Here is a 16,715-nt window from a genome sequence, read left to right on the forward strand (position 1 = left end):
AATCAGCCAAGAGCAAGCTATGGCTGCTCAGCCGAGGTGTGCATTTCCTGGGGGCCTGAAAGCATCAAGACAACAGCCCACGTAGCTCTGGCCTTCTCGAGCATACCATTCTGTCAATCCGCATTGGCACACCGCAGTAGAAGAACATCGGACTGACAGGTGCCTCTATCGCCTGTTAGCGCACGTCGACTCCAATCACACGCGGACATGTGCATGTCAGCCATGCCCGCAGACTCCGCCGGCAGGCAAACACACATGAAGATGACACACCATTGTTGTTTCTCAAACGTACAGATCGATGAAGCACTGAGCTGTTTCCACTTGATCCTTCGCCCAAACGGTGCCAAGCTTCCATACAATAGTTTGCAGCGAAGTAGTTTTCACCCTTGAAGTTGTCGGTATGATAATGAAACCAAACGCATGATGGGGTTGGGGGAGAGCTCTGGTGTGCAGTTTATTCGAGCCGAAGCCCCACTTTGACATTTAACAACGTGCTATTACCTCATGTCATTGTCAGGTGTGAGTCATTCCTGCAAGGGAATCCTAAGACAAACATGTTTGCGGGGAATATGAAAAGAAAAATAAAAGGAAAGAAATTGCAATATGCTGGGCTTTCCTCTAAGGCTCCATATTCCTCTCACTGTTATGGGTTTTTGAGAGGTCTTTGGGATGGAATTGAGCAAAAGGATTGCAGGTTAGGATTTGGATGAGGACACTGTTTGGGCTGGCAAGAATCCATCTTGACATTCACATTTTCAGTTGGGGTTTTTTTTGTTCTGGTGCTGAGATCATGAAAGCATCTTTGGGGGGCATCCACCTCTTCAGTCTGTCATTCTGCATAATCACTGCATTCTTTTCGCCATCTGATCCACCTGACAGCTCAGGGCCTCCAAGGCAGAGTGGGACTCGTGGCCCTGAGACTCCACCGTCTGGAACATGTCTTGATGTCTATGCCCACTTCATGCTGGTAGGTTTACTCATTTGGAGAAATTTCATTTCATATTGCTGGAAATTAAACAGCCACATACTCAAATGTGTATGGTTGTGTACACATTTGGGGTACTGTATAAAGTTGATGAGCTGGTCCTTTTTATCTTTTATTTTCTGAAATTATTTTTTCTGCAATTCAGGGGTTTTTATGCTCGCCCCTCAGTTCTTAGGTTCGTGGTTTGAATCTCAACTCCGGCCTTCCTCTTGTGGAGTTTGCATGTTGTCCCCATGATTTTGTATGTTTTAAACTGTGCATGCAGAATAATTGGAAGACTAAGTTTTACATACTTTATGTGTGAATCTGAGTGGTTTGTGTCCACTACGTCTCGCCCCAAGTCAGCTTAGACGGACTCCAGCTAAATGAGGACAGGAGCTATATGACATAGACGGATATGTGATTTTCTTAAAATTGTTTGCTGCCACATGGGGAAGCATGCTTAGCAAAAGTTTTTGATTTTATGTAGAACCATTTTACATTGTAATACAATGCACGTATGTACGTTTAAAAAAAATCCTGCAATTTTAAGAAAAATGAAGAGCCATTACAGTACAGTACAGTACAGTATTTAATTTGTACCTGTATTTTAGTATATTAACCATAAGGGGGCATCGTAGGAAAACTTTTCTCATCCATTTTCATTCTCGCCACAAAAGGAACTGGGAAGTCAGAGACATTGAAAAAAAGTAGTTAAAACTTACTTTAATGATTTGCAGCAGATGAGAAATGTGTATGGCCCACGCACTCTGTCCCAAAACATTTGTAGCAGTAATTAGCTATTTTGAATTATTTAAATAAAAGTAATCTAATATACACAGGTATATGTACATGTTTTTTTTTTTGTTTCCATAACATTTATTTTACTTAATTTACTTCATTTTTATTTTACTTAATTTACTTCATTTTTATTTTACTTAATTCATATAATTAAATACCTGATTATTGTATTTGTTGTAAATAGTCAAATAAAAACATAAGACAACCTTCAAACGCCCAATAGATATAAACATATAGTTAGAACAATATCCATCCATTTTCTGATCCACTGAAAGCAGCTGTCTTCAGGCAGGAGGCGGGTCACACCCTGAACTGGTTGCCAACCAATCGCAGGGCACACAACCATTTGCGCTCACACTCACGTCAAGGGACAATTTAGAGCAGCAAACTCCTTTTTGTCACAGGATAGTGTAGTAACCGTTTCGCTTGGAGGGCCATTATGACTATGAAACCATATAAAGAAGTCAAGAATAATCGTTTCTGCAACTACTTTGGTTACTGTAATGAGGGTTTCGGTAACATGAAAATGCCTACAACTTGTTATTTATTATGAGAATTTGAAATTTTGGTACAGATGTTAGGAAGCATCATGTAAGGTGACATGTTTGATTTTCTTTTGCGGGCAACATAAAATGATGCGACGAGTCAGATTTGGCCCCACGGCCTTGAGTTTGACACCTGTGATTTAGTGTTTCATTAACCTACCATGCATGTATGTTTTGGAAAGTGGAACGAAACCGCAATGTCTGGACAAACCCCATGCATGCACAGGGAAAACGGAGCCGGATTCGAATCCTGCACCTCTGCACTTCTGAGGCAGAAGTGCTAAGCAGTCGCCTACCGTGCCACCGAAATATAGACATATTCATATAAAATGTATTTATTGTAAAAACATCAAGCGTGGTCCTTCAGCACCAAAGTTTGTCCACCCCTTGATCAAACAGAGAGGCTGGAAGCCAAAGTCTCGCCGTCCAATGGAAACTCCTTCCTGTACCTTTAAGAGGCGGGTCCACAGTGGTGGAGGCGGAGTAAAGAGGCATTTCTCGTTCTGGCAAGTCTCTGTTTGATGGGAGGTGTTGCGCGTGCTGGTACACTGGACCCATGGCAACAATCATGGCAGGTGGGAGACACGTAGATGTCCACCATACATCGGTCGACGGAGTATATTGTACTTATAAAGCCTGAGTTGAGTTCGCTTTAAAATGGCATGTGCTTCTTTTGTGTCTAGAAGCCGAGACGCGCCAAAGGCTGCTGCGCACTGTCAAGAAAGAGGTGGGTGTTTTCAGCTAGCTACAAAAACAAAACACTTTTTGGAGGGGGTGACAAGTGAAACAGAATCCGTTTTGAGATTCAAAATCCCCAAAACACGGTTGCACTATGTCTCTTTTTTTCTTATGTCGTCTACGTGACACCTGTAAATGTCGTGTTGGATGTTCCTCCTTCAAATCTGTGAAAGTGCAGCGTTTTTTTCCGTCTTCCGGGGCAGTCCTAACTATCATACGTATGTGCGCGTGTGCATGTGTGCGTGCGTGTGTGTGTGCGAGCGCGCGCGCGCGCGCATGTGCGTGCGCGTATGTGTGATGAACAGTGGAAACAAAAATGGAAGGTACCGGTACTCATGTCAGCGTTGTCTCTCTTAAATATTGCAACTCATCATGTCACGCGACTGTGGTAACACATCACAAACTAGTTCGGTGCCCGCATATGTGGATCACCACCATGTCATTTTCAATATTTATTTTTCAGGATTTTTTCTTTTCTTTCCAAATTTCGCCCCTCGTTTTTCATCAGAAGCGTATAGTGAATGTTTATCAGTTTTTGAAGAGTTAAGCTATCTGCGTGCGTCTGAAAATATTAAGATTAACATAACAACCGCTCCAACGGCAAGTTTTTCAGACAATGATGCGACGAATAAAACAGGAGTGAATCAGTTATGCTCACTGAACTGAAGTCTCTAATGGTGATGATTTTTATGTCACAATGCGTGTGTGAAGAAGTTGAGCTCTTTGGTGTTGGAAGCGTTTCAAACAACAGTTCCATTATACAGGGTTCACACATCCGAAACAAGAATTAAATGCAAGCATTGCAAAATGCTCCTCTTGAAACCACATGGCAATCAATTTGTGATGTGCAAACGGAGTGATTAAAAACAATTAAAGCACTAATAAACCAACATCATGGACACAAGAGCAATGCAGCACACTGTGAAATAAGAATAGCCAATATCTGCTTTAGGATGCCAAAAGATGCCTTCAATTGGTCAGACAGCTCTTTGGAATTGGAGGAAGATCCAAATTCATCTTTTTCCTCAAACATGACTGGGTTGTGTTGCTCATTGTAAGATGAAAATTCATCTGACTAAATAATGTCATCTTGGCATCTGGGGGTTATGAGCATTATTGTAGCTAGACACATTTGTGTGAGTGAATGCTTGTGACATGTTTATTTTTAGTCATATTTTAATCTTACACTTAATTCAGGGACCAGTAATGTGTCAGCAACATATATTTTCCAAGTTACTTTCCCATTAGCACAGTTGCGTGAATCAATTTGCACCATTTCGTTTAGGCAGGTTGGAAGATTGAAGCCAAAATGAATCACTGATGGGTACAAATGCTCAAGGTAGAATGAGTCCGTCGTCAAACGATTATGAATCACGAAATTCGAAATAGATGATAAACACAAAGGCTGAATGTCTAAAGGTCTGCAGCAGATTGTTATTGTGGCTTTAGGCTGAGCTGGGAGCTTCCCACTGTTTGTTCTGCTTAGGAGCTTGTCTCGTAACACGGGCGCTCTTTTAATCACCTTGTTACCATGGAGATTCCCAACACACACTGAGGTCCTTATCTGGAAAAGAAAAAAAAATCAGAGCGAACAATTCGACACTTATTTTAAGATTAAATCGAGGATGTTGTAAAAAGAGGAATGTGGAAAATGGAGTCTGACTAGTTTCCACGTCAGTCCTCTTATCAGTGATAACCAGACCCTTTCCAGGATGAACTCCGTAATCACTATACAAATGAACGACTGAACATAATATACACCCTCGCAATTCAATTAAAATCAAAACAAGAGCTGTGTGAAAAAAACACACACATTGTGTTTATAACGAGAATAATGCTCAGTTGTTTTCGACACTTCCAAAGAGGTATTCGATGAATACCACTCTTTGCTTATTGTGGTTGTGTTTGCTGTGGTGTACAACTGCAGAGCATTAAAATGAGAGCTTTCTTAATGGTGAGCGGCATCTTAAAGAAAATGTCTGTGCTCCGAACTGATTCCAGGGTCAGAGAGCAGAAAAATGCACTTCCCATCACTGGCGAAACATTCCGCTTTTGGCTTCAAACTCGGGCTGCTGCAAAACACGAAGTTTGCTATTATGGTACTAAGTTGCTATTGCACTACACTTAATCCAATTTACTTTTTGTTTTTTTGTTTTTTTTGCTTGAGTTGTGAGCAAAAAGTTTGACCTTCATAACAAGAAGTTTATTGCCACTCCCAAGTGAAGTTTACTGTAAAACTAAACAGAAAGCAAAGAGAACCAAGAGTGTTTACCTAACTCAAAGTTCGCCGTCTTCATGTTAATGCAACACGCAAAACGCCATAGACAGGCTAACGAAACGAGCATCAACCATCAACTGCTCAATGATGTCCATACTGTATGTTTTTCGAAAGAACCCAACTGCGCCATTTTTCTTTTGTTTTTTTTTGTTTTTTGTGAGGCTGCGAGCGATGAATGGAGTTTCCATTCCACTCTATTCTCTTTTAGTGACATGATTTAAGGCAGTGTTTGGAACTGCAGCCACAATACCGCAACCAGGTTTTTTGTTTTTTTTGTTTTTTTTTATTAATGGATTCATCTCTGTCTCAATTAAAGCTGAGCACGATTCTCTTTCAAAAGACTGACTGTTTGTCACTTGCATTGTCTTGTCTTTTTAATTAGCTGCGTGCGCGTGTTCTTGTTCTGTACACGTGTAGGCGTCACCATATGCACGTGGTCATCGTCCACCTGGTGATATGCCATCAGTCCACTCAAATGCACTGTCAAATAACATGGGCCATTATCTCGAGAGCACAGGATGTCTGAGGCAGCACAATCCACTCCTGGCACAAAAATCGGTTTGAATGAGACCTCTTATTTGCCGCAGCTTTCATATATAACCATTCTGTGTCACTGTGTGTTTGTGTTCTGTTGTGTGCACAGACACAACACGGCGCGTCTGCTGCCAAAGGAAAGAGGCGAAAAGATGGCAGAATCGGTGTTTCGCTGTCTTCTGTTCAAAATGCTGTTAGTTAATCAGGAGTAGCTTGTAGACAATCAAACGATTGCACGGTTTCAGTTGGAAGCTTCTGCAGGGAAACAATCAAACGTTATTGTTGCCATGAATAGCGATGGCAGTTATTGCACTGAGGAAATGAAATGTATTCACGGCATTGCTTTGGTCTGAATGTGATCTGATCTGGCTGTACTGGGAAAATAACGAAGGTGGTGGTTTCTAAAAGAACCAGGCTTAAATGTGTTCAGAATCAAAACGGAGTTACGAGCGGCTGCTGGTGCAATCTTCAGGGGAATGTTTGCTGTGATTCAAGATGCAGATGTGAATGATGGGAGCTTCTCTTTGAAATTAAACTGGGTCAAGGCCTCATATATTCTGAAAATGAAAGACATGTCAGGTCAAGACTGATGTTTGGCGCAAAGATTGCATTGCCAGCTATTCTCTGGCTGTGCTATGGTTGCATGGATTTAGAAAGTGGAATTCTGTCCACTCACTGCCTCATAACATTATACTGTCTACTAAAGTAATAATTATTACTCTATTATCATGTCGATATGGTATTTCATTATGATTGACATCAGCAGTTGTCTGCATTAGGGAAGGGCATTTCACAACATTTCAGTGATCAATCAAAAGTTACTTACCCATAAATTCCTTCACGTTTTTATTTTTTTGTGGGGGGGGGGGGGGGGGGTCAGGGGGGCGTCAAAGAATCTCTCGGGCCGTTCGGGACTCAGCGGCACTGTGGTATACAGTAATGGTTAGCGCCTTGGCCTCACAATGCAGAGGTACCGGGTTCGATTCCGATATGGAGTTTGCATGTTGTGCCTGTGTGTTTTTTTTTTCAGGGTACTCCGGTTTGATCACATAACTGTATTCCAAAAACATGCATGGCAGATTAGTGTGAATGTGAATGGTTATTTGTCTAATCGTGTCCTGCCATTGGCTAGCAACTGGTTCAGGGTGTCCCCCGCCTACTGCCCAAAGACAGCTGGGATAGGCGCCAGTACAACCCGCAACCCTTGTGAGAATAAGCGGATTAGAAAGTAGGTAGATGGATGTTCGGGACTTCTTTTCCAATGGCAGTATAATATAGAACAGAGTAATACACATTCCATAGTTGACGTCATGTTCATCTTCAGGCCGCAAACGAGGGAGGACTGATTCAACAGCGTGTCTTCTTGTGGTAGCCAATTACATACCCTCCAATTTACTACAATTTCCTCAAGATAAGATGAATCAACAACCGATTGCACACAATTGAAAGATTAGCTCATTGACTCATCGATTATTGTACCCATCGTCAGTTTTAATGAACAGCGGGGATGTGTCCTCTCCTCTTATTCAGCAGCATGGAGGCCTGTGGTGGCCGCCGAGACAATTAATAATGAAGATATTATGTTAATAGATGAACCTTCTGCTTTCTCGTCTCTGCTATTGCAGGAGTGAATTGGAATAGGCCGAAAATCCTTTATCACTCTGCGTGATGCCTTCCGGGTTCTCTGCATCGAGGAGCCTCATTTTGCTAGGACGCTGAAACACGCATTCATCAAACTGTCACCGTGCTACGATTACACGTTGTTCCCTGCAGTCATGGCAGCTCCGTTTGCCCCAAATGTAGAGCGGCGTGGGATTTTGGCCTTTTGTTCATTATTATTATTTTTTATTTCTTCGCATTCAAGTCTTGCTGCTTCTGCTTGCAGTCAACCATGGCACCCGTGACGGTCAGTGGTTGGAGGGGCCCCGCTGAGTCCCATCGGCTGAAAAGTTTATCACAGATGCCAGTACAGGCCCTCTCATCCTGTCACAATCTGATGAAGTCACTCACGTTTGCCACGTTCTATCAAGGCTTTATATAGATGAAATGTGGACATCAGGCAACTTTAGAGCAGAATCCAATGAAGCACCCTTTCTGGGCCCGGCTCCGGAGAAGTGTGAGATGCACGGGAAGGTTTCCTGTAATACGCCCTGTGACCCACTGTCAGGTTTAGTTGTGGGTACCCCGTTTGACTGCCATCGACTAGCTTTCTCATTTGCACTGTAACTGCCATGGCAAATGTTTAGACGCACAATCTCGCTGGGCATCCACGGCAATCACAGCATGTCCTAATTTGTCTATCACATCCTACTGCATTGTCTCATGACCATCCCGTTTTGTCCACAGGGGCTGCCTCAAAGTGAAAACATACTGTACATTGCTGTCTCTGCGAAGTTGGCTGCAAATAGAAACCGATGCATGACGGTGACATTTTAGTTGCAGTTATAACATCTCCATATTTTCTAGATTGATTCACTGATGAGCACATATCGTTGACACCACTTAGCTCCACCTCCACTGAGATTATCATTTGAGGTACTGCTTTCATTTCGTGGCTCCCAGAGATGAATGAATGTCATTGACGTATGGTACCCGGCAGAACGGTCCTGCGTAACACGTGTCGTCGCCGTAGCAACCCGAAGGCTGTCTGTGCTTGGACACTTTGCCGAAGGAATACATCCGAGACCTGATCACTAACCCAGATAAGGCAGATGAGAAATAACAATGACAGCTGCCAAAAGTCATGGGATCTCATCAGACCCGGTGAATTAATTATGAACATGTGTGTTGATGTGTGTGTTGAAGCAGGCATAATAGATGTTGATGCTGAGGAGATAGGGGTCATTCATCCGAACGTGACTTCTGTTTTATAGAAAGTCTTTCATGGATAAAATATTTAGTTGCATTTTGTTTTCCATTAAAAAAAATATTTTCAAAATAACGCGGGTCGTAAAGAGTGAAGTAAAGAGTGTTCATTTTACAAAATAGTTGATCACAACTATCTATCTGGAAAAGAGACTATTATGAATGGAGGCTATTAAGAAAAGAGCAGGCACTTTAAAACTGGAAAGGTGCTCAGACAAATGAATCTGTCACATCCATTACCGGCTAATATGATCAACAAATATTGCTGCTAGCTTGGTGACTATGCCAGTCAGGAGAAGAGTGGAGACATTTTTTCCATGAAGAAAAGTGTCCATTGCTTTGTTTATAATGAAATAACGTCATTAGATTGTGGTTAGTGATGGACACGCAGAAAATTGTGTTTTCATCATTAAACCATAAAAAAATGATTGCTCAGTCAGAAAAAAATCCAAACAGGAAGGGGTAAAAGGAAAGACTGCCCTACACAACCTTTTCACATGAAGCATATTTGCCTCGTAACATAGTCAGTCGTAAGAAATCAGAGCATCAAATTGAATGCGGCAAAGAGACATACAGTCCGCCAAATGTATAAACAAAGCTGAATTAATTCAGCAATGTTGACACGCAAACTTGTATGGATTGGCTGTCAATAAGGCTTGACGGTGACTTGATGACTTTGCTGATACCATCTGACTAAAAATAACTTACTTGACCGTTAGCTGGTATCAGGATCAAACATCGCAATGGCTTGTTAGAACTTTGGGCCTTAAAGTCTTGAGTTATCGACCCTTGGAAGTTGAAAAAGATCGTAAGCTGTTGTGTGCCTCTTTGACAGAAAATCTGTAGGAGCAGCACTCCAACTATGGTCAAACTCAAAGGGTCTCCTACGAAGGCTGCATTTGAAGATGGCCTCAGACGACATGAAGCCACAGGCATTCGTAGCTGTCAGGATGATTCAAACTCACAGTTGCTTTCCATAGCTAAAGCGATGTATGCCCTTAAAAAAATGCATAATGTTCGGATACACTAGACTGCACAGCTTACGTCCGTTTTCATCAGTTTATAAGCCATGGAAAAAACTCCCAAGTGCCAGAATGAGCAGAATAATTTTGCCCGGAGAATGTGCCAAACAGAGTTCAGCTTGAATTAGCCTAGCTGCATTTTTTTCTGCTTCTACGATTTTCTATGAAATATGTAACAGATATTTACTTGAGTCAAATCTTGGAATGAAAGTCAAATCATCAAATAGAAAGTCGATTTGAGATTCAAAGGCTTTCTTTCATCCTTGAATATAATTCTTCTCCTATAAAATATAGCTGTCCAACAAGGGGGGCGGGGGGTCTTTCATACATTGTTCTCATCGACACATTTCTCAAAACTTCTCACTGACAGGATTAGTTGTGCTCTCAAGCGTCACACTCCAGCAGCGGTGATTCGCGAGTGCCTGTGGGGGTAACTTAAGCAGCGTATTTTGCTCTGAGATGATACAACAAACATGTACAATAAACATGATATTTGAATTTGGCTTTGTAATTTGTATGCAAGTGACTTCCATTTCTCCAAAAAGCGTCATGCAAGTAAAACTGAATGTAAAATTAGCCGCAATCCGTGTTTATCCGTCTTTGGACACGTGTGAGTCTAAAATGTGAACTGCCCAGTGTGGGTCTGACTGGTTGTGGACAGACTCGTTTCGACAGGAAATTATAGATGTGCACGGCCACGACGACTGCGGAGTGGCGCTCGGCCCGTGCAGTAGGACTTCGCCATGGTGATTGATTTATTCGGTCTTCTTAACTAGTGTTCCTTAGCTGTTGTCAGGCTTAAGATCCCCATGACGACCAATTGCGAGTGTTACCTTCTGAGCGTGCGTATCTAACCTTGTTTATTTTTATTCAATTTTTTATTTTTTTTGCTAGCATGAAAATATGTCTTTAATGCAACACAATCAATTGCTCCCGCCCAAGATAGAAAAGGGGATCGACGTAGAATAAAAACGTGTCAATGCCAAACAAAATCCCCCTTTTATTTCCAAATGTCACACTTCGATTCCTCGGAAGGATTCTCTCGGTGAGAGATGGTGACTCATGCAGCCACTTAGCATTCATCCCACTCCATTTTTATTCCCTTTGATTTGTCAACAACAGGACCACATTTGTCTACCTTCATTTTTTTTTCAGGATATCCTTCAGATTATTCTGCAATATATTTATTTCTCGCTCATTCAACAATCCGTTTAGAGACTCTGCACGTGCAGCTGTGGCATATTAATGAGTGAGTCTCCTCTGTCATTGACAGGTGAAGCAGATTATGGAGGAAGCGGTCACCAGGAAATTTGTTCATGAAGACAGCAGCCATATTGTTTCCCTTTGTGGTGAGTAAGCAAACACAGCGCTGGAGCCTGGATCACACCTCTGCTTATTTCGACAATGTGCACTGTGAACAACTCCCGCAACAGAAAAGCCTTTCCATGTGTCTCCTGACTGTACTGCTCACAACATTTAATTTGATTGAAATGTATCATTACATTTCTAACACCTCAAGAGGGTGGGGGACTTTGCTTCTTGTTCAAGATAGATAGCATGAAAGATAAAGGAAAGAAGCAACACACCGTATTACAGCTAAGAGTGTGCTAGCATAATTAGCATGAGCTGTATGGCAGCCCGTTTATTAATTCAGTGCAAGTCACGCACAATTTGTTCCGGTATGCCAGTCGATGTCAGTTTATCTCCAGAGGGAATAATGGTCATAAAAATAATTAGTCTACCCAAAAGCACCCGATATAAATCATGAAGGGGCCCAAGAGTTACAGGAATGTTCCTAAGTAATAAAAGTCAACTATCAGGGGTACTAGAATAGGAGATGAAAGTAGCACCCGGTAATGTTAGAGTGATGTGATTTTTTTTGTTGTGGCGCTTTATCCAATATGGCCATGGCTCTGTGATGTCAGCCGTGATCAACTTTTTTTCCTTTTTTTTTATGTTTACCAAGGCACAATAAACCCTCCGAAGACTCCTCCATCCAAAATGGAACCGACTCTTAATTAATGTTATTAATTACCTCAGAGATTACCACGCACTCATAGGTCAAGTGGTTCCTGTGAAAAGAACTTGCTCTACTGGCTCCTGACAAAATCTATTTTGCTGAGACAATATACCAGTAGATGGATTTGTAACGGCACATTTTCCACTTGTCTTCTTCTTATCTGTTAACGGTAGTCTAATAAAAATGTACATATTTATACCGCATAGAACCAAATATAAAGTAATACTAGTAAATACTATTAACAAATTAATTAAAAAACAAGAAAAGTACTTTGGATAGCAGGTTTCCCTATGTGTGAGTCTCTTAGAGACTGAAAAACGTACTGGAAAGTTTCTGCCAATAATAGTCTACATGAGTCAAGTGAATGGTTACACAAATTGTCTATTCATTAATCTGACATTTTTAGGATAGTTGCTTCATATAAACGTGTCCATTAACACATCGTTTTAGCAATTGTGTTAGTGTGAAGCAACTGGCATTTGAAGTTCTTTTTATTTTTTTTTCAGCAATTGGTGCTAGTGAAGACTGATATTATTTTAGTGTGTGAGAAACACACTGCCCACGTGCAAGCCACACTTTGTCAGCTGTGTGGCTCAGACAAAACAAGAGTTCGTGTTTGTGGAGTTCACTTCATTAGTTTGGACTGACTGATATTTGTATGATAGTAAAAGGGTTCAACGTAAACACAAAATTAAAATCATGATAATAATTTTAAAAACAGTTAAAAAGTAGGGTGGAAACTTTATAACACCTCTTCAAAGATACAATTCTTACTCTTGTATGGGCGGATATCATTATACTGTGCAAGTGGTGATAATGTGACTTTATCCAGATGCATTTTAATAAATTGCACTATCAGAGAACAAGTTCATTTGTTTCACTCGTTCAAAGTTAAACTCCTATTAATGTAGATTCATTAAGACATAGGAATACGTTCCTAACATTTTTTTATATTAAAAAATTATTTGACTGCTTCTTGTGTCATATGCAAATTTCTTGAGATACTGTAATTTGGTTGTTAGTTGTATAAAAAAATGTGTAAAAATCTAAATCTTAAAATATTTCTAGCACATTATAACTCTAAGTGTGTGTGTTTGTGTGCGTGTGTGTGCGTGTGTGTGTGTGTGTGTGTGTGTGTGTGTGTGTGTGTATATATGGGTGGTGGGGGGGTTATATATTTACTGGTAGCCTTCTGGGGTGGCATCATAAATAACAATTAAAAAATATGAATCCCAAAAAAGCTGTCATAAGCATTTCTGACATCTTACTTCCGTTTGCATGATGATGATGGTACAAGTTAATTTGTCAGATTCCCCAACAGATGTCAGAACACTTACAACTGTCTCAACCTGCGGTCACCGTGACATTTAATTCAATTTAATCCTTATTCCACATCAAAAACATGTTAGCGCCTGGAGGAAAAAGCACTGGAGGACTGAGAGGAAATGAGATCAAATTGCTTGAAGGACAAACGCTTTTGTTGCAAATTGTTATCAAAGAAGAGAAAGCACATATCAAATCTTCAGTGCTTTTTTCGTGTGTGTGTGTGAATGCAAGAGAGCATGGGGCATTAGAATTTTTGCATTTCACATCCTATCTGGAAATGGATTTCAGTGTTGCTAAATGATGTTCCACGTTCTTCCGAAATACCGTTTCACAGTTTAGTGAGTGAAAAGTTATATAAATATGGTGTTGCGCACTCCACAGATTTTATTCAAATATCATTGAACGTCTCCTTTTACACAACGCTTCAGTGTGTTTAATATTTAATGTTGTTGGGTTTGTGTTTAATAGCGTATTCATGGGAGAGTGTCATGGAGTTCCTTTGCTGTCAGTATAAACATTATCCTTCGAATCTTTTAAAAGCCAGGCCGGTCAGTCGGAGGAGAGTGTTTTCTTCCGACCGTCATTTATCTTAATGGACCCTCTCCATGCTCTGTTTTGTTGTCAGGCACCTTCCTCCTCACATCCTCCCCCTCTCGCGCCATCTCGCCGTGGCTCTTGTTACCACCCTCTTTGGGTTGTGGTCCGTGTAGACTCGAATTGAGCAAATGGAGGAGGGGAGACGAGCCCAGCCGGCTCTCCAGGGAGCAATTAGCTTTCAACATTGTGGCTTCTTTGATGAGCTGCCATAGAAAGTCAGAACCGCTGAGACGCAATGAAGATAGTGTGGCGTGAAAACAAATGATGCGACTGGTGTTAAATGGCCCTCGTTTGAATTATTTAGGGCCATTGTATCGAGTATCTACAGTCTGTCGATTTATATCAGAACATACACTGAATATAAAAAGTCGACACGCCCCTGCTAAAAATGCCAGGGTAATTCAGACTTTTTTTCCATCATTAATGTGACCTCTCACTCGTCAAACCCAGTATTAAATATTTGTAATGTTCCCAAGATAGTTTAAAATAAATACACTGAGAAAATGTGACTGCGCAGGTGTGCAGAGCTTCTTATAACTGGGATGTAGCTGTATTCAGAATTCACAAATTACCGTCAAATTACTGCCACCATTTTGACTACCGCTGATTAACCCAAATAAACTGCTCTAGTGGGCTTTTAATTTTTTTTCTCCTATATATGAGAAGTCTGAAGGTTTTGTATAAACACTGACTGCTATTTTGAACCGTTGGTCATTCCTTCCTTTCATTTCTTGATGTCATTGGACCATACACTGAATCTCTCAAACACAAGTGAGGGAAAATATGTTATATAGTCCTATTAAACCATGGTTGAACTTTTTGGACCATAATTCCAAAAGATATGTTTGGCACATAGACACACTGCTCTTCACCAAAGAACACATTTCAGGAAAGTAGTGATTGTTCATGCACATCAGCATGTCGGCGCACGTGTCGAACGAAACCTCCATGTCAGTGCGCATATCACTGGAGAAAAAAAGACGCATGACTAATATGTATCGCTCAATTGCTACCGGTTACGGAGGCGCCGAACTTAATCAAGAAGTGCATCTCTGCTTAATGAATCACACATCTTTTGAAGCTCTATTTTTCCACAAAAGAAGAAGAAAGGAGTCACCTTGAGGAACCATTTTCATCTCTTATCGACAAATAAGTATTTTTCCTTTCACTTTCCATGCTGTCTACAGGGTGCAAGTCACTTTAATTACCCTTTCAGGGACAGCGGTTACTACAGTGGACAGCTTATCATGTTATCAGGTTGCATGGTTCATGAAAGGGTTCATGAGGCTGCAGGACATTTAGCCCCACCCATCTAAGTTGACAGCGTGTTTACAATCCCCAAGTGAATGAATGAATATGAATACTAAAATAATATTGACATGTGTTTCATGTATGGGACTATTTTTATGAACAGATATTAACAGAGACGCATGTTCACATTATTTTTTGACTTTATATTTCGAAGATATTTTACACTTGGATCAAAACAGAAAGAATACAAAATGAATATACAATACAAACATAATTTAACAATAATGTATATCGACTGTCTGGAATGCTTTGATGTAAGATCCAGCGGGTGTCCTCTTATACAATATCAAAACAGTTTGCTAATGTGCTGCAACGTTTTATGAGGCCTCATCTTCCAGTGTGAAGCACGGTGGTGACAACGTCCTGCTTCGGGCCTTTTTTTCTTCAGCGAAAATGGGGATCTTATAGTCAAGGCAAAGGAAATTACGAACAGTTCGAAAGAGCAGGCTGCGTTCGCACAAAACACTCATGCTTGTGCCACTGAGCAATTAAATGTCAGGAAAAGCCCACCGCGACATCCGAAATGTATCTGGTGCAGAGGCACTTTAATTGGTGTGCTGACTCTCATTTAACATGATTTGAATATTATTCTGAACACAGCCACGTCCCAGTGATAGAGTGTGCGCACTCTTGCAACCACATTATTCTCAATTCAATTTAATCATGGAAAAAGCTTTGAAGTCATTTATCTTGGTCTCTTTTTTTAACATTACAGACATGTAGACTTTTATATGTTTCTCCGCGGACAATCAGCATCGATGATGACTAGGTAGATTTTTGCAAAATATCACACTTTGTGAGACGTCTTGGCGGTTGAAATGGTTTTGGTGAACAGCATCAAAAGGAAACAGTGAGTCAAACAAATCAAGGAAGATGAAGGCTTGTCCGTGCGGTACTGTTTTGTTTTGGGGTTTTTTGGAAAACAAGCAGTTTCATTGGCAGCGCTGAAGTTTGGCGCCACCGTGAAAATGGTTTCGGTGGTGACAGCAAAAGAGTCCGGTTCCCATTTACCGAGTGGCAGGATGCAGGGGATGAGACGCTCTGTTTGAAGGAGTCTGGATGATGAAAACACAGATTGTGATGCTGATGAGGCTCGACTGCCGCTCCCTCCCTCCCTCCTTCCGTGTGAGCTCTTCCGAAGCTCTATCTCCGATCTCGCTATCAACAGGGGTTGCCACGGCAACCACGGTCTTCCATGTGACCCCATGTGAACAGAGGCCCAGGATTAGTCCTAAAGAGGGCTCAAATGTCAACACAGCCTCAGGTACTGCCTGCATGAAGGCCTTCAAGGAGAGGGCAATCGGCTTTTCTGCTCATTGTGGTGATTGTTCAAGTGTTCATTGAACTTTTGAGTATTTCTGTGACGAAAAAACTGTAATTTTAATCCGGCATTTGATTTGAAGGTGATTGGTTCGTGTGTGCACGTGTTCAACCAAATGCAGTTCATCGTTTTGTCGTGACCGCTCTAAAAGATTCTTTTAAAAATCTGTTGATTTGTACGCGTTTGAGGTCACATTAATTGTGGAAAAAGTCTTAAAATTATTCACCGTGGTTTATTTGTTTTTGTTTTTGTTTCATCACAAATATCTGGCATTTGAACATTAGTGTAGAGTTTTTATGGCCACGTACCCCGGTCTTGGTTTATTGTGCTGTTTAACAAGAGAAAACAAAATAGAATAAGACCATTTCTTATTTTATGAATAATGTATTGATT

At 41.0% G+C, this 16,715-nt stretch overlaps 1 protein-coding gene across 1 annotated transcript in view; it reads left to right on the forward strand.

Annotated features, from left to right (window-relative positions):
- Positions 1-2,771: 2,771 nt before the first annotated feature.
- sgsm1a (small G protein signaling modulator 1a) overlaps positions 2,772-16,715 on the forward strand; it is a 30,680-nt gene continuing 16,736 nt past the window's right edge. Inside the window, exons 1-3 of the mRNA XM_052067762.1 lie at positions 2,772-2,885; positions 2,994-3,037; positions 11,021-11,096. Of these exons, the coding sequence (XP_051923722.1) occupies positions 2,867-2,885; positions 2,994-3,037; positions 11,021-11,096 (139 nt within the window). The 5' untranslated portion in view covers positions 2,772-2,866. The remainder of the gene's footprint in view (positions 2,886-2,993; positions 3,038-11,020; positions 11,097-16,715) is intronic.

The sequence above is a fragment of the Hippocampus zosterae genome, chromosome 6 (assembly GCF_025434085.1).
Source record: "Hippocampus zosterae strain Florida chromosome 6, ASM2543408v3, whole genome shotgun sequence".
In the NCBI taxonomy this organism is placed as follows: Eukaryota; Metazoa; Chordata; class Actinopteri; order Syngnathiformes; family Syngnathidae; genus Hippocampus; species Hippocampus zosterae.